Consider the following 26,925-nt stretch of genomic DNA (forward strand, 5'->3'; position numbering starts at 1 on the left):
ATATTATGCCCTTGACCTATTCTAAATTTTCTGGATCACATGATACTTTGTGTATGTGTTTTTTATTGTTGTTGTTGTTTATTTTTGCTTTGTGTATGTGTGTCTGTTAATCAGTCAACTATGCAATATATTTCATGAGCATTTATGAATAAAAAGTAAATGTTACATTATTAACATAATTATACTGATGATTACTAAATAAAAACTATTTGAATAATTAACTGTTCAAGTGCAGGAAATGACTGCTAAGAATAACTTTGGTACCTACCTCAGAAATTAAATTTATGGCAAACAATCTCAAATTAGGTAAATTAGAAAGGATTTATTCACAGTTTAATATGAGAAATTTTAAACTTGCATGAGCTAAAGAGAAAAAATAGATGAATGACGGATTACCTGCCACCCAGTTTCAACAATGATCAAATCTCTTCCTATCTATACCTTCCCACTCACTGAATTATTCTGAATCAAATCCACACTTCGTGTATTTTGTCTACAAATACTTGGCAGTCTTTAAAGTACAAGGGCTCTTTTTAACTTCTCAACCACAATATAATTATCATTCTAAAATAATTAAATAACATTTAATATCATTAACTATTAGAAGGAAAAAATTTAAAAACAAAATACCTACTAAATGCTGTGTGAGACTCTTCTAAGTATCAGGCTTCCCAGGTGGCGCTAGTGGTAAAGAACCTGCCTGCCTATGCCGGAGATATAAGAGACACAGGTTTGATCCCTGAATCGGAAAGATCCCGAGGAGGAGAAAATGGCAATCCACTCCGGTATTCTTGCCTGGAGAATCCCAGGGACAGCGGAGCCTATTGGGCTATAGTCCATAGCATCATAAAGAATCAGACACAACTGACTTTAGCATACAATCTAAGTATCACCAATGTAAAAACAATAATCGCCCACAAGTCTTAAGTCTTTGGATGTATGTATAGACAGAAAATAAAAATGCTACAATAGAGGGAAAAAGGTAGTGTGCCTTTGGAGGGCAGAAAAAGGATATCAAACCCACCAAGGGATGACAGTTAAAAGGCAGAGGGAAATTTAAATAAGCTACACCCAGTGAGAAGGAGATGAATCAAATGGAGTGCTATGATGGAGATGCCTCATACCAGCTGTGAAGCTGACTTCGCATATCTCTACCCAGCTGCATATGCTGGGCCCATCCCACTGGTAACTTGGTCATGGTGGCATGGTGGGAGTATTTATACCACAGTTATCAGTAATTACCAGCACTCATTTTCCTCTCAGAGAGCTGGTTGTTAAAAAATTTATAAGCATGGGGTGGGCTTCCCTTGTGGCTCCATAGTAAAGAACCCACCTGCCAATGCAGGAGACTGGGTTCCATCCCTGGGTTGGGAAGTTCCCCTGAAGAAGGAAATAGGAGCAAACTCCGTTATTCCTGCCTGGGAAATCCCATGGACAGAGGAGACTGACTACATCCATAGGGCCGCAAAGGAGCGCCAAGGAGTTGGACATGACTTAGCAATTAAACAACAGAAGCATGGTAACAGACATGAAAGGGTTTCCCAGGGAGAATGGCAACTTCTGCCAAGTCTTAGCGGTGAGAAAGGACATGAAGGGGTTCCGCTCAGTTCAGTTCAGTTCAGTCTCTCAGTCGTGTCCGACTCTTTGCGACCGCATGAACCGCAGCACGCCAGGCCTCCCTGTCCATCACCAACTCCTGGAGTCCACCCAAAGCCATGCCCATTGAGTCAGTGATGCCATCCAACCATCTCATCCTCTATCATCCCCCTCTCCTCCTGCCCTCAATCTTTCCCAGCATCAGGGTCTTTTCCAGTGAGTCAGTTCTTTGCATCAGGTGGCCAAAGTATGAAGGGGTTGGTTCATCGATAACATCAAGCAGATTTGGTGAGACCCCGTTATCAGTAATATGAATCATCCTTCCCTCAGATGCCTTAGTGACTCATCCTCTTACCCACTTCACATCTTTGCTTAAGTATCATTTTCTCACTGGGGACCATGCTGACCACCTGACTTACAATGATAAATGCCCGAGAAGAGGTGACTGAGAGGGAAGAGTAGAAAACACTGAACTCTCCTCCTCCCACAGACATGTCAAAATTATAACCACTTACAAAGCAACTATCTATGAGAATGACCTTGAGGCCAGCAGGAAAGATTTCCCACAGCTAAAGATACCAAGAAGGAACCACAACAAGACAGATAGGAAGGGTGAAGATGCAATCCAGTCAGGATACACACCTGGGATGGTGATGCACAAATGGGAGAGCTATCACAATTGTGGAGGTCCTCTCCAAGGAATAAGGGGTCCAAACCCCACAATGGTCTTCCCGGACAAGGGGTTCTGCAATGGGAAGAACAGGCCTCCAGAATGTCTGGCTCTGAAAAAACAGTGGAGCTTGTGTTCGAGAGAGCCAGACAGCTGTAGGAAACACAGACCCTGCTCTTAATGAAACAGAGAAAGGAGCAAGGGTGAGAAATACTGTGGAAGAAGAGTCCATAAAATTTGGTATCAAACTACGGAGGGAGAGCTATGTCAAGAGGTTGGGTGAAGGTCACAGAGCTTGTCCTTAACTCTCACACCAAGGTGACTAGGGAAATGAAGGCATTCTGAACACAGTACCTGGTTTGAAGGAAAAATAATACATTTGAGAGAGAGAAAGAAAAATGTTAGTCAAGACTATTTTGTCATAGATTTGCCTGTAAGTAGAGTCAGCTCTATCCTTAGGGGAGACCCAGACAGCCATGATGCACTCTCTGAGTCTTGAAATGAATTACAAAAACTGCAAATATAAAATATCTCATCAATCACTCAAAATTATTTCCCCTTTCCACAAACAGAAAGTCTCGCTACTTTAAATAAAGTTATTTGGCTAAGCAGCTCTTTTAAGGATATTTAGACATTGCTAGAAGGAGAAACTGTCAGACTTATATTCCAGTTCTTAATGACTCACTCTACTTTAGCAAATGGAAAATTAATGAAATTTGTTGTGGCTGGTGACAGAATAATCTATTCCATTTTCTTTTGAATAAAAATACCAGTTAAAAAAAATAAATAAAAATACCAGTTAAAGTGGAAATTAATAAAAATAAATATGGTCTATTTTAGTCTTACAATAGACTGCTGGCTTATCCTCAGAGCATTAGGTGTATGTAGCAACAGAAAGCATATGTTACCACATAGTTAGTATACAGATTGTGGATGCAAGAACTTGACAAATACAAAGTATCAATTGCTTACAGTAGCAAAGGGCAAAGGTTCTAAAACCAGTTATTTTCTATGACTTCAAATTCTGATTATTCTGGGGTAGGTTTAAAAATAAACATATCCTTTATTTACCCCCACATATTGAGAAAAATACATTATATTGAAATTTCATAATTTTTAAATTATCAAATTTAAAAGTTAACATCAGGCACATGTTTTACCATTTTCTCATTCTCAACTATTTGTGTTTAGTGACACCAATTCAAAAGTCTTAAAGTAAAAAAAAAAAAAAAAAATCTATTTCTCCAGGATGGCAAACCCATGTTCCTAAAGGAAAAAAGTACATATGGATGGGGGTGGCAGAAAACCTGTATTCTTCTTAAGGAATGTTTGTGGAAAATGTTCCTTACAAACCAACATGTTTCCCCATATGGGGAGCAGATTTGCAGCAAAGATGTTGCCAAGTAGACAGTGAGAGAAGCAGTCAGTCATCTGGGTAGCAGGCAACTGTCATCCACTGATGCTGACAGCATCACTAAGCTCAAACACTCAGGAATATTCTAGAAAACAGAAGGGCAGCCATTACACCTTACAGGATAAACTCTTAATACCCACAGATTTGGGCTGTGGGATAATTTTAGAAAAGCTTCTATATCCACTTAGAGGGAAAAGAGGGTGATAGATAGGTCCATCTGCTCTAAAATCACTTCAATCAACAATGGAAAACTAGAGCTTTCAACCAAGATGGAACCACAAGTATTTTTATGCTAAGTGAGCCTCTATCATCTAAATGATGGGGGATTGGTAGAGGACACATGTCTTGTATACCTCAGAAGAGTATGAGCAATGAGAAAATGGGGAAAAAAGGCAGCAATATACTTTTCTCCCAGGTACTATTGTTACGTTACACCTAAATTGGGTAGGAGAAGGTGACAATAATAAAGTGAAATTCCCAAGCTCTAAGAACTCCTTAGGATGTCCATTTTGTCTGACTCGTCACTGTTGCATGTAACTGTAGTAGAGTTTACCGTAAAGGCAATATATCACAGGATCTAAAGGACTTCAGTTTGAACCCCAGCTTCTGGCTGCCTGGCTGTTTGTGCAAATAACTTAAACCTCACCGAGTCTCAGTTTTTCCACATATAGAATGGGGCCAATAATGACTGATATAAGTATGAAATATAATAACATATGTAAGAGTATTTTGCACAGTGTCTTGGAGGGCAGTAAATCAGTCTTATTTACCTTGAAACACCTCAGCATCAAACAATATTACAATACATTTTTGCTAAGAGTGACTAGACAAATTTAAGAGAGTTAAATTAAAGTGCATGTACCTGCCTAGCTAGCTCAGTCAGTAGAGCATGACACCCTTAAAGTGCAGGCTGTTTAAGTTAAAAATATTACAGTGGGTATGACTCCAGGAACTCAACCTGGGGCTCCGGAACAATCTAGAGGGGGTGGGAAAGGGTGGGAAGTGGGAGGGAGGTTTAAGAGGGAGGGGACATATGTACTTTTATGGCTAATTCATCCTGACATATAGCAGAAATCAAACCAATATTGTAAAGTAATTATCTTTCAATTAAAAATAAATAGAAAAAAAGAAAAAAATCTTATAGCATAATCTACTGTAGTTGCATATAGGCACACTGGTTTAACTGGTCTTAATAGTTTATCTTACATTTCCTCATGTGGAATATGGGGATCACAGCTACTTCAGATGACTCTAAGCAGTACAATAATAAACAGGTAAAATATATACTTTATTTTATGTATTATTTCTTTAATTAGTATTGACCTTATTTACCTAGATGTATATAGATCCATACTGTCAATGACATTTTTGTTCAGAAAAAGGGTGAAGTAGGGAATTAACTCATGAGTTTGTAAACACCAATTTCCTCTTGGAGAAAGAAGGGGTCTTTCCCCGTCCTAGGTTACCACTGATCTGGTTTCTGTCACTATAGATTAGATGGCACTTTCTAGATTTTATATAAATGGAAGGAAACAGTATTTACTCTTTTTATTAGGCTTATTTCACTCATCATAATTACTTTGATATCCCTCTGTGTTGCCAAATGTTGAGTGTCAATACTTCATTGTTTTTGTTGCTCAAAAGTACATGATTTATTTATCCATTCATCTGTGGACACACATTTGGGTTGTTTTGAGTTTGAAGATATCACAAATAAAGCTGTCATGAACATATGTGGACTAGTTTATGTATAGATATAAGCTTTTAGGTTTCATAGGAATGGAATAGATGAATGATGTGGCAGGTAAACTTTTTAAGAAACTGTCAGACTGTCTTCAGAAGTAATTGTTCCATTTTCATCACTACCCTCCCAGCAGTATATGAAATTTCTACTTGTTCCACATCCTCTCCAACATCTTCTAAATTTTAGATATTCCAAAGTGCACTGTGGTTTTAATTTGCATTACCCCAGTGACAAACCACAGGGAACAAATTTTCATATGCTTATTTGTGGTCAGTTTCTCTTTATTGATGAAATGTCTGTCTAAATCATTTGACTATTTAAAAATTAAGCTGTTTCCTAATTATTGAGATTTGAGATTTCTCCATATAGTCTGGGGGGCTTCCCAGGTGGTGCTAGTGGTAAAGAACCCACTTGGCAATACAGGAGGTATAAGAGACACGGGTTTGATGCCTGGGTTGGGAAGATCTCCTGGAGGAAAACACAGCAACCCACTCCGGTATTCTTGCCTGGAGAATCCCGTGGATAGAGGAACCTGGCAGGCTACAGTCTCCAGAGTCGCAAAGAGTCAGACATGAATGAAGTGACTTAGCACGCACACGTGCACATCAATCTGAGAGAACAATACAGAGTCTCATAATGCATGAAAGTGATGTAACAGATACAGTATATCTCAACATCTCTCTTGTAAATGTTTCATAGTTTTCAGTGTATAGGTTTTACACATCTTTTTTCACATTTATCTCTAATTACTTCATAATTTTAAGCTACTATAAATGGTATTTTTTCAATGCTTGAGTATTTGTTATTTGATTAAATTTTGTGATTAAATTATAGATACCTATCGGATTATTTATTGACATACTTGAACATGGCCCTGGGAAGAAGTGGTGAAAATGAAGCCCCTTAAATATTACTTGAAATGTCCTAAAAAACTTTTATTGTACTTGCTCTAATGCCTGGAACATGGGGGGAGACAGTTACCACATAGCAGAGACTCATTTCCCACTCCCATTTCATTGTATGATTGAGAAATTAGAAGAATGTGAAGCTAATATGTCGGGAAATGCTTGTTTCATGTGGATACAGTCTCAATCAAAATACATTACTAAATGTTACATTCAAAGATAATTTTTGGCAAGAATATTCAGAGGGTTTTAAAACAGATTTTCAGTCATAAAAAGAGATTAGTGCAATGACAATGAATCTAATTAATTAAAATCATTGTTGCCTGTCTAAAGTATGATTGATAACAAGTCATTTTTCTTCTACACTGTATGAAGAAAAAATTAAGAAGCAATCATTACACTCAGAAGAAATAAAAATGACAGACACAAAATACTAGCTGAGTTCATTAACAAGGAAATTAGCTTCAAATGAAATACTTAATATCTACTTTTGAAGAGATTTTCAAATTTACATTATACTTTCTTATCTAATGGCACCTGAAGGAAATTATCTGTCTGAATGACCTGTCAGAGAAACAATGAGGGACTGAATTGTTTTGTAGGAGCTCAATTTCCACCACTGAAATGACCTTATATTTAAGACAACAGGGATAAAGAAAACATTTTATGTAAAGGCACTAAAACTCTATGATGTTTCCCCAATCATCTACAAAAATGTGGGGTTATTGATCAGTTACTGATAATTATAAAATCTAAATCAACTACTAATGATATATATGTGTCCACAGTGCACACTAAAGCATTTACAAGATTATAAAGTAAATTTAAACAACAACAAAATTGTTTTCTAGAACTAATTTTATATTCCAGGTGAAGCTATTCTTTGGAAAAGTCCAGAGAGCATGTGTTCAAATTGTGTTGATGTAATTAAACTCATTTGTGTGTGTGTGTGTGTGTGTGTGTATAGACCAGGCCAAGGGTGTTCCCATACTACTATCTGTAATTTAAGATGTGTGTGTGAGGAGGTAGCTGTGTATATGTGGAGGTGGGGGGAATTGAGTGTGTAATTATATTTTGTATGTAATATAGCTTCTTTAAAACCAAGATATGATTACCATGGGTAATCATGTGGGTTCCTTGACATCGAAGCTCAATAAAGTATTGTATCCTGGACATATTTATGTTATGACATGAGAGAATATGTTCACATCATGACTCTAAGTGCCTAGAAAACAACAGGTCGCTCTGTTGTGTCCATCTCCTTGCGACCTCTGTCCATGGAATTCTCCAGGCAAGAATACTGGAGTGGGTAGCTGTTCCCTTTTTCAGGGGATCTTCCCAACCCAGAGATTGAACCCAGGTCTCCTGCATTGTAGGCAGATCTTTTACCATTTGAGCCACGAGAGAAGCCCAAGAATCCTGGAGTGGGTAGCCTATCTCTTCTCCAGGGGATCTTCCTGACCCAGGAATCGAACCAGGGTCTTCTGCATTGCAGGTGGATTCTTTACCAGTTGAACTCCCAGGAAAGCCTTAAAGGATTTCTGGCAACCTCCAGAAGCTAGCAGAGATTCTTCTTGAGAGCTTTCCAAGGACATAAGTCCATGTTGATGTTGATTTGAATCTCCAGAATTCTTTTAAAAAATAACATATTTTGTTTTAAGACATTCAATTTGTGGTAATTATCCTGGCCACCCTAGAGACCAATACTGAGAAATTATCATAGAGTATGGAAGGGATGAGAGGTTAGCAAGACTGGACTCAATGACCAATTAGAAGGACATACAGAATCCCAGGTGGCAGAGCATCAATCAGAACTAATCAAAACAGTGGCCATAATCAGAAGAGTGGCAGTGAGAACGGCAAGACAAAGGCGATGTTGAGAATAATTTAGAAGGTAAATCAATAGGATTAATTGCCCATGATTAGGATATTTAGGAAAGAAGAGAGTCAGGGGTAGTTTCTAAATGTCTGGTTTGAGAAACACTTACTGGGATAGGATCACTTGAAAGGAAGAGACTTGGATGGTGGTAGAGAGAAAATGAATTCAGTTTTGTCTCAGTGCCGTCTAAAGTAAATAAGAGATGTCTAAGTAGATGTGCCTATAGACATGTCTAACTCCAAGTCTATTGTGGGTTCAGAGTTCAGGAAAAAGCTTGGGAATGGAGATATAACAAAAATGATATGACACTTAGGGATTCCCCCACAATATCATTGAGCTCACTCTCTATTTTAATTTCCTGTTAATCTGTAAATCCTCAACAACAAAAAAGCTGAGACCAGAGAACTGAGGGAACTAGTTCTTCTGAGACCACTGCTCTTCCCAACAAGCCAAACTCAGATATCCCTACTTGTCCCATCTTATGGAAGAAAGACTGATACTAATAAAGCAATTCTGGCTCCTCCCAATCAGTTGTGCTAAATGAAGCTGGCCCTAAGTACTGATAGCTTTTTAGCTTTGGACCTTTAAGCCACAAATCCAGGACAAAAGGAAAAAAAATCCCACTAGACATTCTGTTACATTTTTCATAGATAATCCATTATAATCCTCAAAAAGAGTAATTTTCACTAAATTTTCACGTGTTAATCATAATCCTTACCACATGAAAGACAAAGAAGTAAAGAAAAGGAAAACCCTAAAAGTCTCAAGTGAAGGAAATTGAGAGGAGAGGAGTCCTATGGTTAGAGAAATGAGCTGGAGCTTTGGCAGCAGAGCTCATGAGGGGCAGGTGAAGGAGTCCTGCTATGACCTGATCAAGACCGCAGCTGGGATGGAGCCCTATATAAGTCCTGGAATATTTCTTCACACAAAACACAAGTCTTAGATAAGACTCTCAGTGTTGCTCCAGGTAAGCCTCAAAAAAGGTTTTCCTTGAGAGAAACAGAAACCCAAGCCTTGCAACTGAAAAATCTAAATACTTTCTATTCTATCTTCATGGTACAGGGGTAGGATCAGGGAAGGACAGTACTGGGACGAGAAACAAAAGAGGCTTGAGGCTTGAGATACAAAAGAGGCTTGAATAGCATCTATAATATTTCATTTCCAAATAAATAAATCATAATCAGATTCAGATACTGCAAAAGATTAAAACGTCGTGTCCAAGATTTATTATAATTTGTGTTATTATTTTATTAGTTTTTTAAAAAGCAGATTAAGAAATGTTAGTTAACTTGTCCCAGATCACAGTCCATGAGAGGAGAAACTATGGAAACACAGACTTCTAATACTAATGTTGAAGAAGCCGAAGTTGAACAGTTCTATGAAGACCTACAAGACCTTTTAGAACTAACACCCAAAAAAGATGTGGTCCCAAATAGGAAGAGGAGAATGTCAAGGCTGTATATTGTCACCCTGCTTATTTAACTTATATGCACCCTTTTCATAATAGGGGACTGGAATGCAAAAGTAGCAAGTTAAGAAATGCCTGGAGTAACAGGCAAATTTGGCCTTGGAGTACGGAATGAAGCAGGGCAAAGGTAATAGAGTTTTGCCAAGAGAACGCACTGGTCATAGCAAACACCCTCTTCCAACAATATAAGAGAAGACTCTACCTATGGACATCATGAGATGGCCAACACTGAAATCAGACTGATTATATTCTTTGCAGCCAAAGATGGAGAAGCTCTATACAGTCAGCAAAAACAAGACTGGGAACTGACTGTGGTTCAGATCATGAACTCCTTACTGCCAAATTCAGACTTAAAATGAAGAGAGTAGGGATAACCACTAGACCATTCAGGTATGACCTAAATCAAATCCCTTATGACTATACAGTGGAGGTGACAAATAGATTTAAGGGACTAGATCTGATAGACAGAGAGCCTGATGAACTATAGATGTAGGTTCGCGACATTGTACAGGAGACAGGGATCAAGACCATCCCCATGGAAAAGAAATGCAGAAAGGCATAGTGGTTGTCTAAGGAGGCCTTACAAATAGCTGTGAAATGAAGAGAAGCAAAGGAGAAAAGGAAAGATATTCCCATTTGAATGCAGAGTTCCAAAGAATTGCCATGAGAGATAAGAAAGCCATCCTCAGTGATCAATGCAAAGAAATAGAGTAAAACAACAGAATGGGAAAGACTAGAGATCTCTTCAAGATGATTAGAGATACCAAGGGAACAGTTCATGCAAAAATGGGTTCAATAAAGGACAGAAGCAGAAGATATTAAGAAGAGGTGGCAAGAATACACAGAAGAACTGTACAAAAAAGATCTTCATGACCCAGATAATCACAATGGTGTGATCACTCACCTAGAGCCAGACATCCTGGAATGTGAAGTCAAGTGGCCTTAGAAAGCATCACTTCGAACAAAGCTAGTGGAGGTGATGGCATTCCAGTTGAACTATTTCAAATCCTGAAAGATGATACTGTGAAAGGGCTGCACTCAATATGCCAGCAAACTTGGAAAACTCAGCAGTGGCCACAGGACTGGAAAAGGTCAGTTTTCATTCCAATCCCAAAGAAAGGCAATGCCAAAGAATGCTCAAACTACTGCACAATTGCATCCTCTCACACGCTTGTAAAGTAATGCTCAAAATTCTCCAAGCCAGGTTTCAGCATATGTGAACTGAGAACTTCCAGATGTTCAAGCTGGTTTTAGAAAAGGCAGAGGAACCAGAGATCAAATTGCCAATATCTGCTGGATCATTGAAAAAGCAAGAGAGTTCCAGAAAAACATCTATTTCTGCTTTATTGACTACACCAAAGCCTTCGAATGTGTGGATCACAATAAACTGTGGAAAATTCTGAAAGAGATGGGAATACCAAACCACCTGGCCTGCCTCTTGAGAAACCTGTATGCAGGTCAGGAAGCAACAGTTAGAACTGGACATGGAACAAAAGACTGGTCCCAAATAGGAAGAGGATTAGTCAAGGCTGTATATTGTCACCCTGCTTATTTAACTTATATGCAGAGTACATCATGAGAAACGCTGGGCTTGGAAGAAGCACAAGTTGGAATCAAGATTGCCAGGAGAAATATCAATAACCTCAGATATGCAGATGACACCACCCTTATGGCAGAAAGTGAAGAGGAACTAAAAAGTCTCTAGATGAATGTAAAAGAGAAGAGTGAAAAAGTTGGCTTAAAGCTCAATGTTCAGATAACTAAGATCATAGCATCTGGTCCCATCACCTCATGGGAAATAGATGGGGAGACAGTGGAAACAGTGTCAGACTTTATTTTGGGGGGTTCCAAAGTCACTGCAGATGGTGGCTGCAACCATGAAATTAAAAGACACTTACTCCTTTGAAGGAAAGTTATGACCCACCTAGATAGCATATTAAAAAGCAGAGACGTTACTTTGCCAACAAAGGTCCATCTGGTCAAGGCTATGGTTTTTCCAGTGGTCATGTATGGATGTGAGAGTTGGACTGTGAAGAAAGTTGAGAGCAGAAGAATTGATGCTTTTGAACTGTGGTGTTGGAGAAGACTCTTGAGAGTCCCTTGGACTGGAAGGAGATCCAACCAGTCCATCCTGAAGGAGATCAGTCCTGGGTGTTCATTGGAAAGACGAATGTGGAAGCTGAAACTCCAATACTTTGGTCACCTGATGCAAAGAGTTGACTCATTGGAAAAGACCCTGATGCTAGGAGCGATTGGGGGCAGGAGGAGAAGGGGGCGACAGAGGAAGAGATGGCTGAATGGCATCACCAGCTCAATGGACATGAGTTTGAGTAAACTCTGGGAGTTGGTGATGGACAGGGAGGTCTGGCAATCTGTGATCCATGGGGTCGCAAAGAGTCCAACATGACTGAGCGACTGAACTGAACTGAATACTAATGTCTGTTAAATTTGCTTGGTTTATTCATCTTTTAAAAATTTAATTGTAGGATAATGACTTTATAATATTGTGTTGGCTTCTGCCGTACATCAACATGAATCAGCCACAGGTATACATATGTCCCCTCCTTCCCAAGTCACCTCCCATGTTCCATCCCATCTCACCCCTCTAGGTTGTCACAGATTGAGCTCCCTGTGTCACACTGCAAATTCCCACTTGCTATCTATTTTACATAAGATAATGTATATGTTTCCATGCTATTCTCTCAATTTGTCCCACCCTCTCCTTCCCCCACTGTGTCCACAAGTTTGTCCTCTATAAAACAAAACCTTCAGAATGGGAGGAAATAATTGCAAATGAAGCAACAGACAAAGGATTGATTTCCAAATATACAAGCAACTCATGCTATCTCAATACCAAAAAAATAAACTACCAAATCAAAAAAAAAATGGACAGAAGACCTAAACAGGCATTTCTCCAAAGAAAACATACAGATGGCCAACAAACACATGAAAAGATGGTCAACATCACTCATTATTAGAGAAATGCAAATGAAAACTGCAATAAGGTATCACCTCACCCCCCTTAGAATGGCCATCGTTAAAAAATCTATCAACACTAAATGCTGGAGGTGATGTGGAGAAAAGGTTTATTCTTTTTTGTATTAACAAAGAAGGGCCTGGCATGTGGCCTAGGTGTTCAGAATGACAGACAACAGTTGGGATAGTTCCTGGAGGGAGGAGCCTTGCTGACAGAGGTCTGCTATCAAATGTCACCATTTAACAGAGGGACCCATGGCTGCATGTGGCAGCCAAGGGTCTGTTCCAGTTGGAGAGGCCAAATCTCAAGAGACTCAGAAGCTTTGACCTAAGGAAACTTAGCCATCATCTATTTCAACTGGCTCAGTTTACAAATTCAGACCCAGAGAGATTGATTGGCTTGCTCAGTAAGTGGATGATTCAAAATCTAATGCTTATGCCAATTCGACCAAGTGCTCTAAACTTGAGTCAAGAAGAAGCAGGACATTCTTGGGACTGGCAATGCTGATGATAAATAAAAATAACGATGATGGTGGTGGTGGTGACGATAGCTAATATTTTTGAACACTAATCTAAATTCTAAGTACTCACTTTAATGCTTTATAAATATCCACTTGATTATTACTCACAACAAAATTACTCACAAAAAACTCACTGCAAAATTAGGCATAATCATCATCTCCATGTAAGATCAAAGGAGAACATCTAAGGGACCCAAAATCTATAAAGGACAGAGTAGATCCCAACCAAGGCAATCTGACTTTTGAGCTGGAACTCATAAGCATATACTGTGCTGAAGACTCCAGTGTTAGGGGAAGGGGCAGGGTGAGGGGGGGTGGGACAAGTGGGGACTCAATGTTTTCTCTCTCAGGTTCAACTCCGGCTTATATATTTCCCATTACTACAGATGCAAAGTGTGTATTGGCTTAGAATTTGACATTATCTGATGCCAGTGTGAATTCTACATGATTTTAAGTCAAGTAGAGATCCTAAAGCAATGGTATGTCAGAGGGTAGAGGGATTGATTTATGACTTATTGGACTATAGCTGAAGTAAATTCCCCTAAACACAATCTTAATTTTCATGTACATAAAAAGTACTTCTGAAAAGACTAAAACATTTTGCCCTCTGGTGTAAAAAAAACATTATCACAGCAAAAAATAATGCTTAATCCAAGCAATACTTGAATAATTCACTTACTGTCGACCAAAAAGAGGGAAAGCAATAAGTAAACCAAATTTTTCTAGAAATGAGATTCTATTGGTTAGTGAATGTCAATAATGTTGACTACAGGATAGCTAGATTTATGACTAATGTTCTCCATCCAAAAAAAATGAAGCTTGTTAATTCTAGAGAGAGAATTACCATATCATAGTGGGGTTCCAGAGCTGGGTTACTGAAGTTACATTTCAGCTCTGTCATTCAACTATATATTGTGTGTTTAATCAATCTAGTATTATTACTGCTGTTGCTGAGTCTCTTCATTCGTGTCTGACTCTTGGCAACCTCATAGACTGCCGTCCATCAGGCTTCTCTGTCCATGGGATTCTCCAGGCAAGAATACTGGAGTGGGTTGCCATGCCCTCCTCCAGGGGATCTTCCTGACCCAGGGATTGAGTCCACGTCTCTTATGTCTCCTGCATTGGCAGGTGGGTTCTTCACCACTAGGGCCACCTGGGAAGCCCCAAAACTAGTATTTGGCACTCTTAAATTTAAAAAGAATGGTCAAGGGTTAATTTCAATATTACCAATTTGTCGACGCTGATCCTCCGAACATCCTCAGGAAAATAAAACAAAAATTCCTAGTACACACAAAATTTATTTGTGAGAAAATGAAAATCTGAAATGCCATGTTACACCAACACAGAGAATGCTAACTATAAAATCTGTCTTCCATGGATAAAAATCATAAGGCTTCCAAAGAAGCATAGGTATTACTCAAAAGGATATATACACAGCTGCTCAAAAGACTTTATATCCTAAAGTTACATAACTTTTTAAGTTATTTGCAGGGAAACAAGTGAAACAAATCAATCTGATTTGTGAAAAGTCAGAATTCCTCGTGTGAAACATTGAAATTCAAAGAAAAGATCAAAAATAACACAGACACAAAAGGAAAACCAGGTTAGTGACTAGAACATCAAAACATTAAAATGTCAAAAAATAATCAAAACAAGGAAATAACAAGGGTAAAACTAATAGGCTTCCTTCACTGGAATCTAGTTACAGAGCTTTAAAGAGGCATATCTGATTGACAGAAGTCACAAAATGGCAACTCACAGGTCAAGCCATTTGCAGAAATGTTCTGTTTGATAGCAGAGCTATTTTTTAAGTTATAAAATCACATATCTTTTCCAGAATCCACTTTTTTTCTTCTGTTTTTTTCTTAAAAAAAAAAAAAAAAAGAACCAGCAATGAGCTGGAGCTCAGTAATTGCTGCCCTCATTGTATAAGGTTTTCTAGTTTGCGCTGGTTTTACTCACCTTATTTTTATTCCTTTATAATATATTACCAGGCTGCCATCTATAGTCAAGTGAGTTGACAAACTCTTGTTTGTGTTAGTTGCTCAGTCGTGTCTGACTCTTTGCCAGACACGGACTCTTTGCCAGACACATGGACTGTAGCCCACCAGGCTTGTCTGTCCACAGAAATCTCCAGGCAAGAATACTGGAGTGGACTGCCATTTCCTACACCAGGGAATCTTCCCTACTCAGGGATCGAACCCGGGTCTCCTGCACTGCGGGCAGATTCTTTACCATCTAAGTCACCAGGGCTGGGACAAAGTGAAAGGGTTAGTTGCATCCGATTCTTTTCAAACCCATGGACTGTAGCCCACCAGGCTTCTCTGTCCATGGAATTCTCCAGGCAAGAATGTTGGAGTGGTAGCTATTCCCTTCTCTAGGGGATCTTCCTGACCAGGGATCAAACCTGGGTCTCCTGCATAGCAGGCAGATTCTTTACTGTCTGGGTCACCAGGGAACCAACTGGTAGATAAGCCCTTATCCACCATCAGACTAATTCAAGTCATGAAAGTGATCAATTGAAGACAGGTCATGAAAGTGATCAACTGCAGAAATGACTGCAAGACTGAACATCATTAGGGAGCTTCATTTGTTCACTCACTCATTCGTTCATTCAACAAGTATACATTGAGTTGAAAAGTGTCAGATACTGAACTCAAATAAGAATATAAGCATTTGGGATTTCTTTTCATCAAGAAAATAGGCAGTCATAGATCTGGATGTATAAAAACATGAATGTCATAGAGAGAACTGAGGATGAAACAATGGTGAATTTTAGGAAATGAAATGAGAAATTCTAAAAAGTGCTAACAATTTGCTAATAATTGCAGGGCTCTCAAAGGACAAGAATTCCAAAGAAGGAGGGAGTGGTTAACAGTGTAAAAGTATGGCTGAGCAGTGAAGTATGGCTGAGTAAAGGAAGATGGAAAAGAAAAATCATTCAAAGATATAAGTAGCACATTCCTGACATTTAAGAGGACATAGATAGAGAAGGCAGAGAAGGCAATGGCACCCCACTCCAGTACTCTTACCTGGAAAATCCCATGGATGGAGGAGCCTAGTGGGCTGCGGTCCATGGGGTCGCTAAGAGTTGGAAACGACTGAGCGACTTCACTTTCAATTTTCACTTTTATGCATTGGAGGAGGAAATGGCAACCCACTCCAGTGTTCTTGCCTGGGGAATCCCAGGGATGGGGGAGCCTGATGGGCTGCCGTCTATGGGGTCACACAGAGTCGGACACGACTTAAGTGACTTAGCAGCAGCAGCAGGTAGAGAAGGCAGATAAAGCCAGGTTGAGTGGTGAGTAAATGAGAGTAAAGGGCATGAAAAAGAGCTGAGGATAGGTTGGAGGGTAGGTGTAATGGGAAATGATGGAGTGAGGTAAGTGAGATGGCCAGTGAAGAGGACTGAATATGTGCAGAGACAGATTTGGCACCAGACAGTTCGCAAGAACAATCACATGCTAGAATGAATTCCATCTAGATGGAATCAGTCAGTCAGTTCAGTCGCTCAGTCGCGTCTGACTCTGCAACCCCATAGACTTCAGCACACCAGGCTTCCCTGTCCATCACCAACTCCTGGAGCTTACTCAAACTCATCTCCATCGAGAAAGAGATGCCATCCAGCCATTTCATCCTCTGTCATCCCCTTCTCTTCCTGCCTTCAATCTTTCCCAGAATCAGGGTCTTTTCCAGTGAGTCAGTTCTTCGCATCGGGTAGTCAAAGTATTGGAGTTTCAACTTCCACATCAGTCCTTCTAATGAATATTCAGGACTGATCTCCTTTAGGATAGACTGGTTGGATCTCCTCACAGTCCAAGGGACTCTCAAAAGTCTTTTCCAACACCACAGTTCAAAAGCATCAATTCTTTGTCACTCAGCTCTCTTTATAGTCCAACTCTCACTCCCATACACGACTACTTGAAAAACCATAGCTTTGACTAGATGGAACTTGGCAAAGTAATGTCTCTGCTCTTTAATATGCTGTCTAGATTGGACATAAGCATAAGCATCTTTTAATTTCATGGCTGCAGTCACTATCTGCAGTGATTTTGGAGCCCCCCAGATGGACTACCATTAACTTAAATTTTGATATCGGAGCAAAATTTTGTAACTTTTCTGTAAACCATATCCCCAAGTTTACTTCTTGAGACACATTCTGGAAAGGTGTTTTCACTCTAAAACTTTCTTTAGTTTGCACCAAAATTCACTGACAATAAGTTACAAGAGAAAATCTGTCAATTATCAGTTGTGGTTTATTTTCTGGTATTTCTCTTGTGATCTCAATCAGAAATGATTGAAATGTTTCTATTTCTTTGCCTCTGCTTGAAACGGACATTTTCCACAGAGGTATTTAATCTTGGACCAATGAAATCAGGTAATATTATTCTTGAGAATTTTCTATATATAATAATAATCAAGAGAAAGCAAGATTAAAGTACAAATGGTATTTTTTTTTTTTCAGTTTATACTAGGATGATATCTATTGCCTTCCTTTGTATATTCACATTGAATATAGTAGCTCTTTCAACTTTGCCATTGCAAATATCTAATGGCAAGTATCTGTTCATCAAACAGGGATCAAACAGTCTCAGTAAAGAAAAAAGAAAATCAAATGCATTTAATTCTTAATTTTCATAAGGTAATGTGCCCTGAGTAAGATGACTTATCAGGATCTGTTTCAGTTCTATAGATGTGAAATGGTAAGAGAGAAAATAAAACCTGCCTACCGAGTGTGGTTTTAAAAATAAAAACTCCTGAATACTTTTTAGCAAAATGTTTATAATACAATATCTTAAACAAAGGCGTAATTTGAAATGGAAGCAAACCTGACTGTTCCAAATATTTTAGGAATTGTCCTATTGCTATCTCTTTAGTATACACACCTGCACCTAGAATTTGATACAAAAATAAATGTTTATTGGTTATTAGTTATTCAAGTGGCTTATATAATTTGAAAAGTCTCACAGATAGAGAGATAAATAGACAGATAATTGAGATGTGCTGCTTATTGGGAAATACTGGTAGGTATTTGTCTTTTTGTCATGCATTCTGTAAGATGAATGGTACAAAGTCAACTGGGCTTTTCTTCACTTGTATATGGGAAGACATTCCAAATGCTCGCTGTTGGGTTTACAAGTAGAATTTCGGTGCCCCTGCAGTCACACTTTTAAAAGTCCAGCCTTTCAAGCCCATCCACAGTGAAGGAGGATATTCATTACCTTCCCTTTCACCTCCTCCTACACCTCCACGACCGGAGCCAGAGATGCCAACCACCACCCAGAACCCCAGAGGTGAACCGCAGAAGGCTTCATTGCCTTCTGATGTGCTGTCTGTACAGTCAGGTTTAGGGATTTCAAGATTCTCAACCAGTCATCTTCCTATATGATTCCAAGTAAAATCGTCAAACATAATAGACTTTGCAGAGACTTCTCCCTCTCCTTAAAGTTTTTATAGAGATTACAATTGAGGAGAATTGTTATCAAATCAAATGAAATAAAATAATTTATTACATAAGTTAACCATCAATTCCAAAGCCTACCCAAACAGATTCTAAGTTCTGCTGGAAATGGATAAAATTGGATCATCAAAGGTCTGTGTCTGATGGTAGAATAAGAACTAAATACCTATTAGGCCAGAAGTTCAATATGTAAGACATTTATGTAGCACCCAACCAAAAACTTTGTAACATGTAATCTACTCACCCCTGCAAGGCTTTCTCTCCAAACCAATCTCCTTTTCCTAAGGTTCTAAGAAAGACTGGGTCTTCATTTGGCGAGTCTTCACGAGTGACATTAACCTAGAAAGAGAAACAATGAAAGCCTATATCCACTGCATACATACTGGATGATCAAATAAACACTAGTTAATGATGTTCACATCATTTCTTATTTTTTAAAATTATTTGTAGGAAGAGAAAAAGTACATTATCACTAGAGGGGACAAAGAATAGTATCACAAATTCCCATGCACCCCAAGAAATAACCCCCAAATATTTTGTTATACTTTGGAGCTTTTGTCCAGAAATAATAAATTATTCAGAAATTTGAATTTCACTCAAATCCTCATCGCTATTCCCATTTCCAACTTTCTATGAAGCAATTACTATGATGAATTTAATGAGTGCTCCTTCAGTTTTTTATACGTGTTTATATGCATGTGTTTTTAAAATATATGAATAGCATAATACAGTAGGGATCATTCTGCAACTTCCAGTTTTCTCTTAACGTTTTAATTTTTCATACCATGCTACTATATGTAATAATCTAGTTCATTCATTTTAATGTCGCAGTGTCTTCTTTCATCCCATATTTATTTATCAGTTGTCTTGCAGATGTACATTTATACTGTCTCCATTTTTTTGACTTTTTTTAATATACACCTTTACATGTACATCCCAGTTTCTCTAGGATATGCTTATCACTTTGCTAAGAAGAATCCTTCATTAGGATTCATTCAAAGCCTTCATTCAAAGGTCAATTACATTTTCATAAAGACTTCCTGCAGGCTCTACCTTTCTGTCATCCTCATGATCTATGTTTCATTCAGTAAGATTTCTTTTTTGAAGATATATAAATGACATATATGTCTTTATTTTACCATAATAAACAGTATGCTAATCAAAGAAATGAGTATTTCTTGGCATTCTCTATAATTTATAGTAAGCACTCAATAAAAAACAGTTAATTACATGAACAGAAAAGCTTCATTACTATTATAACAAAATTTCCCTACCCATATAGGACTTGGGAAGCAAATGTATTTGTTGCATGAATGAAGTCCATGGAAAGCCAATGGATTTGTTGCATGAATGAAGACATAAATGCAGTAAAGTGTACCTTTGTGTTAATTCACTTCCCTCTGCTGCTGCTGCTGCTGCTAAGTCACATCAGTCGTGTCCGACTCTGTGACCCCATAGACAGCAGCCCACCAGGCTCCCGTCCCTGGGATCCTCCAGGCAAGAACACTGGAGTGGGTTGCCATTTCCTTCTCCAGTGCATGAAAGTGAAAAGTGAAAGTGCAGTCGCTCAGTCGTATCCGACTCTTCATGACCCCATGGACTGCAGCCTACCAGGCTCCTCCGTCCATGAGATCTTCCAGGCAAGAGTACTGGAGTGGGGTGCCATTGCCTTCTCCTCACTTCACTCTAAAGCTCTACAAATATTCATAACACTGGCTATGTGTCAAAGAAAGGTTAAATAGTTAAAATTCACCTTCCTAAAAAATGTAACGAAGTAGAAAAACTAATTTCTTGAGACAATGCCAGACACTTAAACACATTTAAAAATACTATGCTTCAGGTTTTTTAATTTAGAGATTGGATGTCAAAGACCAGAATTTTTATAAGTATTAAGAAGGTCTATGCAAGGTGGAGGGAATTCAATTATTATTCTCCACTGATCCATTTGATTACTCCTTCATAAGGTGTTTCAAAACCATGGGAATGCAGTTTTTAACACTTACCACTAAGCTGTATCAGAGAGATATTCATTTGCATACTAATGAGGATTTCATGGATGTAACTGGAAATAAACTAGCCTAGTGGTACTCAAACTTCTATGTGTGTGTATCTGTGTGTGTTGGAGGGTGGTGGCCTTGTTTAAAATAAAGGTTAGCAAACTCACTTGACTCTTACTCCTGAGGTTCTGAATGAATGGGTTTTGTAAATCTGCATTTCAAAAGATTAGTGTTTGACAAACATTGATACATTGCTTCATTTCTGAACCTCAGCATTCTCTTCACAATGAAACAACTCAGAAAAATTATTTCTGTCAATCCTCCTGGTTGTTAAAAATAAGTCATGAACTAAGGTGTAATATAACATAAGTTAAGCTCATTAATTCAAATTAGATATAAGAACACCTATAACTGTATTTTACCATTTGGGTAACACAAATGATTATAAATTCAAATGGACAGACTTATGCAAGCCATGGAGAAATTTCAGTGAGTTTTGAAATGTTCTTTAAAAGCATGTTAACTGAGGATTTCCCTGGTGGTCCAGTGGTTAAGAATCTGCCTACTAATAAAATAATATTTAAAAAAAAATAAAATAAAATAAAATAGAAAAAAAAAAAAAAGAATCTGCCTACCAATGCACAGGACATGGGTTCTATCCCTGATCCAAGAAGATCCTACATGCTGCAAGGCGGCTAAGCCCCAGCACCAAAACTGTGTACCCTAGAAGCCCTGATCTGCAGCAAGAAAAGCCACCGCAATGAGAAGCCTGTGCACTCCAACTAGAGAATGTCCCACCTGCAGTGTATAAGTTCTGCTCACTGCAACTAGGGATAGCCTACGCACAGCAATAAAGATCCAGTGCAGCAAAAAAAAAAAAAAAAAACACCCCACAAAACATGTTACTGAAATGCTAGAGATGTAAAAAATGGTTCACCTACAAAATAAACCACTTTCTGCTTCTATGATAAATATGAGAAAAATCTATCTCCTACAGTTCATATATGTGGAAAAAAATAAGCATCTCAAAGAGCAAGAATAAAAGTTTTCCTTTAAAGTTGTAGTTTCCATAGTTTTTCTTTGTATATATAGTGTGCTGTGCTGTGTGCTAATTCCCTCAGTCACGTCTGACTCTTTGCAACCCCATGGACTGTATCCCGCCAGGCTCCTCTGTCCATGGGGATTCTCCAGGTAAGAATACTGGAATGGGCTGCCATGCCCTCCTCCAGGGGATCTTCCCAACCCAGGGATGGAACCCAGGTCTCCCGCATTGCAGGGGGATTCTTTACCATCTGAGCCACCAGCGAAGTCCATATACATAGTGAATAATTCTAAATGTTTGCAGACACCAGTTATGAACATTTGCATCTTTAATTCTTAAAAAAAAAAAAAAAAAAAAAAAACACAATCCAAGGTAGAAAAAGTTATATTATACAGAGATAGCTTTCTAACCTTGATCCGTATATGTAGTCTTTTTACCTAAACTACAAAGTACTTTATGGTCCACAAAACTGTAGAAGGGAGCTAGTTAGGGAACTTCAGAGATATTTAGTCTATTTGAACCACCTTGCCCCCTAAATGAGAGAGTTATCTCATTTGAATGTGTTTGTGCTGTGTGTTACTTAAATGAGAGCATCAATGAAGAGCATCCTGCTAGTGTCCCAAAAAGTTGGTTCTTTTCCTCTTATTTTTCCCTTTGTTCCATTTCTCTCATTTATTTCAGAAATTCCATGTTTTTGATTGTAATTATCCCATATCTCTACTATTGCTCTTATTGCCATGAAGTGTTTTTTAGAACAAAATCACTTTTAGTTCCAGGTAGATAAAAGAGACATATATTTTTATAATCCCTTTACTTATCTATATATTAATTTTTCTATAAAACATATGCAAAGTCTTGTAATTTAAAATTTTGGAGCATTTAAAAAATTATGTATAAAATTTTAAAATTAGGAATCAAAATAGAAATTAGATATTTTAAATGGGGCACATAAATTTAAACTTAAAATCCAAAATCTTTTATTCATTGAAGGATGAATACAGAATAAAGAATGAATACAATAATATCAGTGTATTCAACCAACATGTTTAATCAAAAACAACTCAAAAACAACAACAAAAAATGTTTTTGTACAGATTCAGCAGGTTTTATAAGCAAAACAATGTTTATTGTAAAGAAATATGGAAATCAGAGATATGTGGGGGCAGATCCAGCTGGAGAACAGGGTTAAGTAAACATTTTCCTAGCTGTGTGACCAATACAATATAAGAATGAGGAGTTCCCAAATCAAAGCAACTCCTTTTTCAAGTAATGTTCTGCACATATTGCTAAAAAAATAGTCCTATTATACCCAAAATGTGTTCCCTAATGTAAAAAACAAACAAACAAAAAAACCCAAAACACTTTTAAGAGGAATATCTGATCATCTAGGGCATATACAAGGAAATAAACTTTTTCTGAGCTTGAAGCTTGCCTGCATCCCTTGAGTCATTAGTTAAATTCAGTTGGGTAAGATCTATGACTCCCATGAGTCTGACTGACAACTGAATCTTTTGTGCAACACAGGAATGAATCAGAATCTCATTCACTATATGCCTACCCTCTCCCACAAATGTCTCTGGTGAAACTTATGTTCATGATTCTATTTCTGGTACTTCTAATTTAATGAGTGTCTGTGCATGTACTCACATGCACATCATTCCATGCAAAAATACCATATGTTTACTTGGCTTTAAACTTAATATAAATATCATGCCACACATATCCTTCAACTTGTTTCTTTTGATCAGCATTGCATTTGACTTATCCAATTCATCCATGTTAATATATGTGGCTGTAGTTTATTTCCTGTTTGTATAGTATGCCATTATATGAATATTATATAATTTATTAATTCTTACATATATGTGAGTTTTTCCAGGTTTATTGTTGTTATATTTTAGTTTTGTACTATTAACAACATTACTCATGAATATTTTTGCATGTCTTGTGGTAGGCATGGGTAAGTGTTTCATTAGGGTCACTACTTAATGAATGAAGAACAAGGTTATAAAGTACACGCATCTTCTCTTTCATTAGGTATTGACTAGTCTTGGTACAAAGAAATCACACCAACTTATTAATGCATTTCTACCATCAGTGAATGAAAGTTCATTTTGTACTACATTGTCATCAACACTTGTTGCTTTTATTATTCTATGGCCATTAGTATTTTTTGTGATGTATCTGATTATGATTTTTGCTGATTTTTCTATTGAACTAATTGTCATTTTTATTGATTCATAAGACTGTACTTTATCTATTTATTGTGTTTATGATGCTTCACACCAAAGTTATTAATTTAAATGTGATCACATTTAACCACATTATTCCTATTGATTATGCTTTAGAATTCTCATTTAAGAAATTCTTCCCTATTCAAACTTGATAGAGATATTCTCCACATTGTCTTTTGTTTTTTTCTACTTTTTTCTTTTACACTGAGGTCTGGAATTGACTTTTATGTATACTGTGATCTGGTTTTATGTATTAACCAGTGCTGTCCCAAATCAAGTTTCCATAGATCATGGATCTTTATTTGAGCTCACTATGCCTATTCTGACATATTTACCTAGTTCTTAATAAAATTAAGACTACATTTGCTTCATTACTTTAACCTTACAATGAGTCTTTATATCTACTAAAGTAATTCTCCCCAATATATTCTTATTCCTTTCAAATGTTTTAGCTATTTTGGTCTTTTGCTAGTGTCTTTAAATAAAATTTGCTTCTTAAACAAATTGAATACTTTCTGTTAGCTATATTCTTAATACTTGATTTTCGAAATCATTATTAATTACACATTTTAAAAATTGTATTTTTAACTGAGTTTACTGGTATTTAGAAATACATGTAGTTTTCAAACTGATCATAAAGTAACATTGACTTTTGTTATTCTTTTAGCAGAGAGTCCTATGAATTTAAATACATGTATGTGTGTATTTTAGTTGCTCAGTCATGTCTGACTCTTTACCACTCCATGGACTGTAGCCCTGTTCATGGAGTTCTCCAGGCAAGAATAGTGGAGTGGGAAGCCATTGCCTTCTCCAGGGGATCTTCCCCACCCAGGGATCGAACCCGGGTCTCCTGCTCTGCAGGCAGACTCTTTACCAGCTGAGCCTCCAGGGAGCCCAAATACATGGATGCACTCAGTTGCTTCGGTCGTGTCCAACTCTGCATGACCCTGTGGACTGCTGCCCGCCAGGCTCTCCTGTCCATGGTATTCTCCAAGGCAAGAATACTCGACTGGGTCGCCATTCCCTCCTCCCAGGGACCTTCCTGACCCAGAGGTGGAAACCACGGCGTCTCCTGCCTCTTCTGCATTGCAGGCAGACTCTTTACCACTGAGTCACCTGGGAAGCTGAAATACCTGTATAGATTTGCTTAACTTCTTCTATAACTGGATATAGAACAATTCTATCACCTCAAGAAATGTCTTCATGCTATGAGTTTATGGTCACAGCCTACCCAAGTCTTGCCCCTAGAAACCAGTGGTCTGTTTTGTAGCATATATTTTATCTTTTAGGTAATGTCAGGTAAATGTAATAATAAAATATTTAACCTTTTGAGACTGGCTTTTTTTTTTTTTTTAACTTATAATGTCTTTGAGATTCACTCAAGTTGTTACATTATATAGAAGCTCATTCTTTTGATTGTTGAGTAATGTTCCATTGAATGAATGTGCCACAATGTATCAATTCATCCACTAAAGGACATTTCAATTTTGAGCAATAGTGAATCAAGATTCTATAAACATTGATGCATTATTTTTGCTTGAGTTTTGTTTTCATTTATCTAGAATAAATACCAAAAAGTAAAAATATTAGGTCATATGGTAATTGCTTATTTAACTCTATACAGTTTCAAAATAGTTTGACCAGTTTGTATTCCCACCAGTAATGTATTAGAGATGCAGTTGCTCGGCATCCTCAACAGTACTCATGATTGTCATCATATTTTTTTTTTCATTTTAACTATTCTATTAACCATGCGATGGTATCTCATGGTTTTAAATATGCAACTCCCTAATAATTAATGTAATTATAATAGAATTACATGTAATTATAATTTAATTATTAAAATGAATAATTAAAAATAGAGACATTACTTTGCCAACAAAGGTCTGTGTAGTCAAAGCTATGGTTTCTCCAGTAATCATGTGTGGATGTGAGAGTTAGACAATAAGGAAGGCTGAGCATCGAAGAATTGATGCTTTTGAACTATGGTGTTGGAGAACACACTTGAGAGTCCCTTGGACCTCAAGGAGATCAAACCAGTCAATTCTAAAGGAAATCAATCCCGAATACTCATTGGATGCTGAAGATGAAGCTCCATTACTTTTGCCACCTGATGCGAAGAGCTGACTCATTAGGAAAGACACTGATGCTGGGAAAGATTGAAGGTGGGAGGAGAAGGGGACGACAGAGGACGAGATGGTTGACTGGCATCACCGACTCGATGGACACCAGCGGATGGTGAAGGACTTGGAAGCCTGGCGTGCTGCAGTCCAGGGAGTCATAAACAGTCAGACACAACTGAGAGACTGAACAACAATAATTAATAATATTAAATATATTTTCACATGTGTAGGTTTCATCTTTATATATACTTTGTTCAAATGCCTAGTCAAGGGCCTTGTCCATTTTTCAAAAACTTGATAGTCTGGTTTTTTAAATTGACTTTTGGATGTTCTTTACATACACTCAATATAAGCACTTTGCCAGGTGTGTGATTTGCTGACATTTTTCAGTTTTTAGTTTACCTCTTCATTCTCATAATAAAAGTGTCTTTCACAAAAGATGTTTGTTATTTTGTTAATGCCAAATTTATCTTTTCTTTGTTTGTTTTATGGACTGTACTTTTGGTGTCATGGCTAGGAAATTTTGACCTAAGCCAAGCCAAAAAGATTTTCTTGTAGAAGTTTTACAGTTGTGCACTTTATCTTTAAATCTACTAATTATATTTTTAGTTATATTTTAAATATATTAATTATAGCTATGAACTTTAGGTCAAGACTTACTTTTTCCACTTATGGGTAACCAATCATTCAAATACCATATCCTGAAAAGACTGCTCTTTCTCCACTGATTGCTTTCACTATTAAGTATGATGTTAGCTGTAAGTACTTTGTATATATCAATTAGTAATTTGAGGAAGATCTCTTTTATTCCTAATTTTCTGAGAGTTAGCATAATGTTACATATGTCAGATGCTTTCATTGCATCAACTGACATGACAATATGACTTTTGTTTTT

The 26,925-nt window shown here is 37.6% G+C and overlaps 1 protein-coding gene across 2 annotated transcripts in view; it reads right to left on the reverse strand.

Moving 5' to 3' along the window:
* The window catches only part of PRKG1 (protein kinase cGMP-dependent 1), a 1,324,229-nt gene that overhangs the window by 208,894 nt on the left and 1,088,410 nt on the right, over window positions 1-26,925 (reverse strand). For both annotated transcript variants that reach the window (XM_065922836.1, XM_065922835.1), the window contains exon 7: window positions 18,879-18,973. In XM_065922836.1, the coding sequence (XP_065778908.1) occupies window positions 18,879-18,973 (95 nt within the window). The remainder of the gene's footprint in view (window positions 1-18,878; window positions 18,974-26,925) is intronic.

Source organism: Muntiacus reevesi, chromosome 2, assembly GCF_963930625.1.
Source record: "Muntiacus reevesi chromosome 2, mMunRee1.1, whole genome shotgun sequence".
Classification (NCBI taxonomy): Eukaryota; Metazoa; Chordata; class Mammalia; order Artiodactyla; family Cervidae; genus Muntiacus; species Muntiacus reevesi.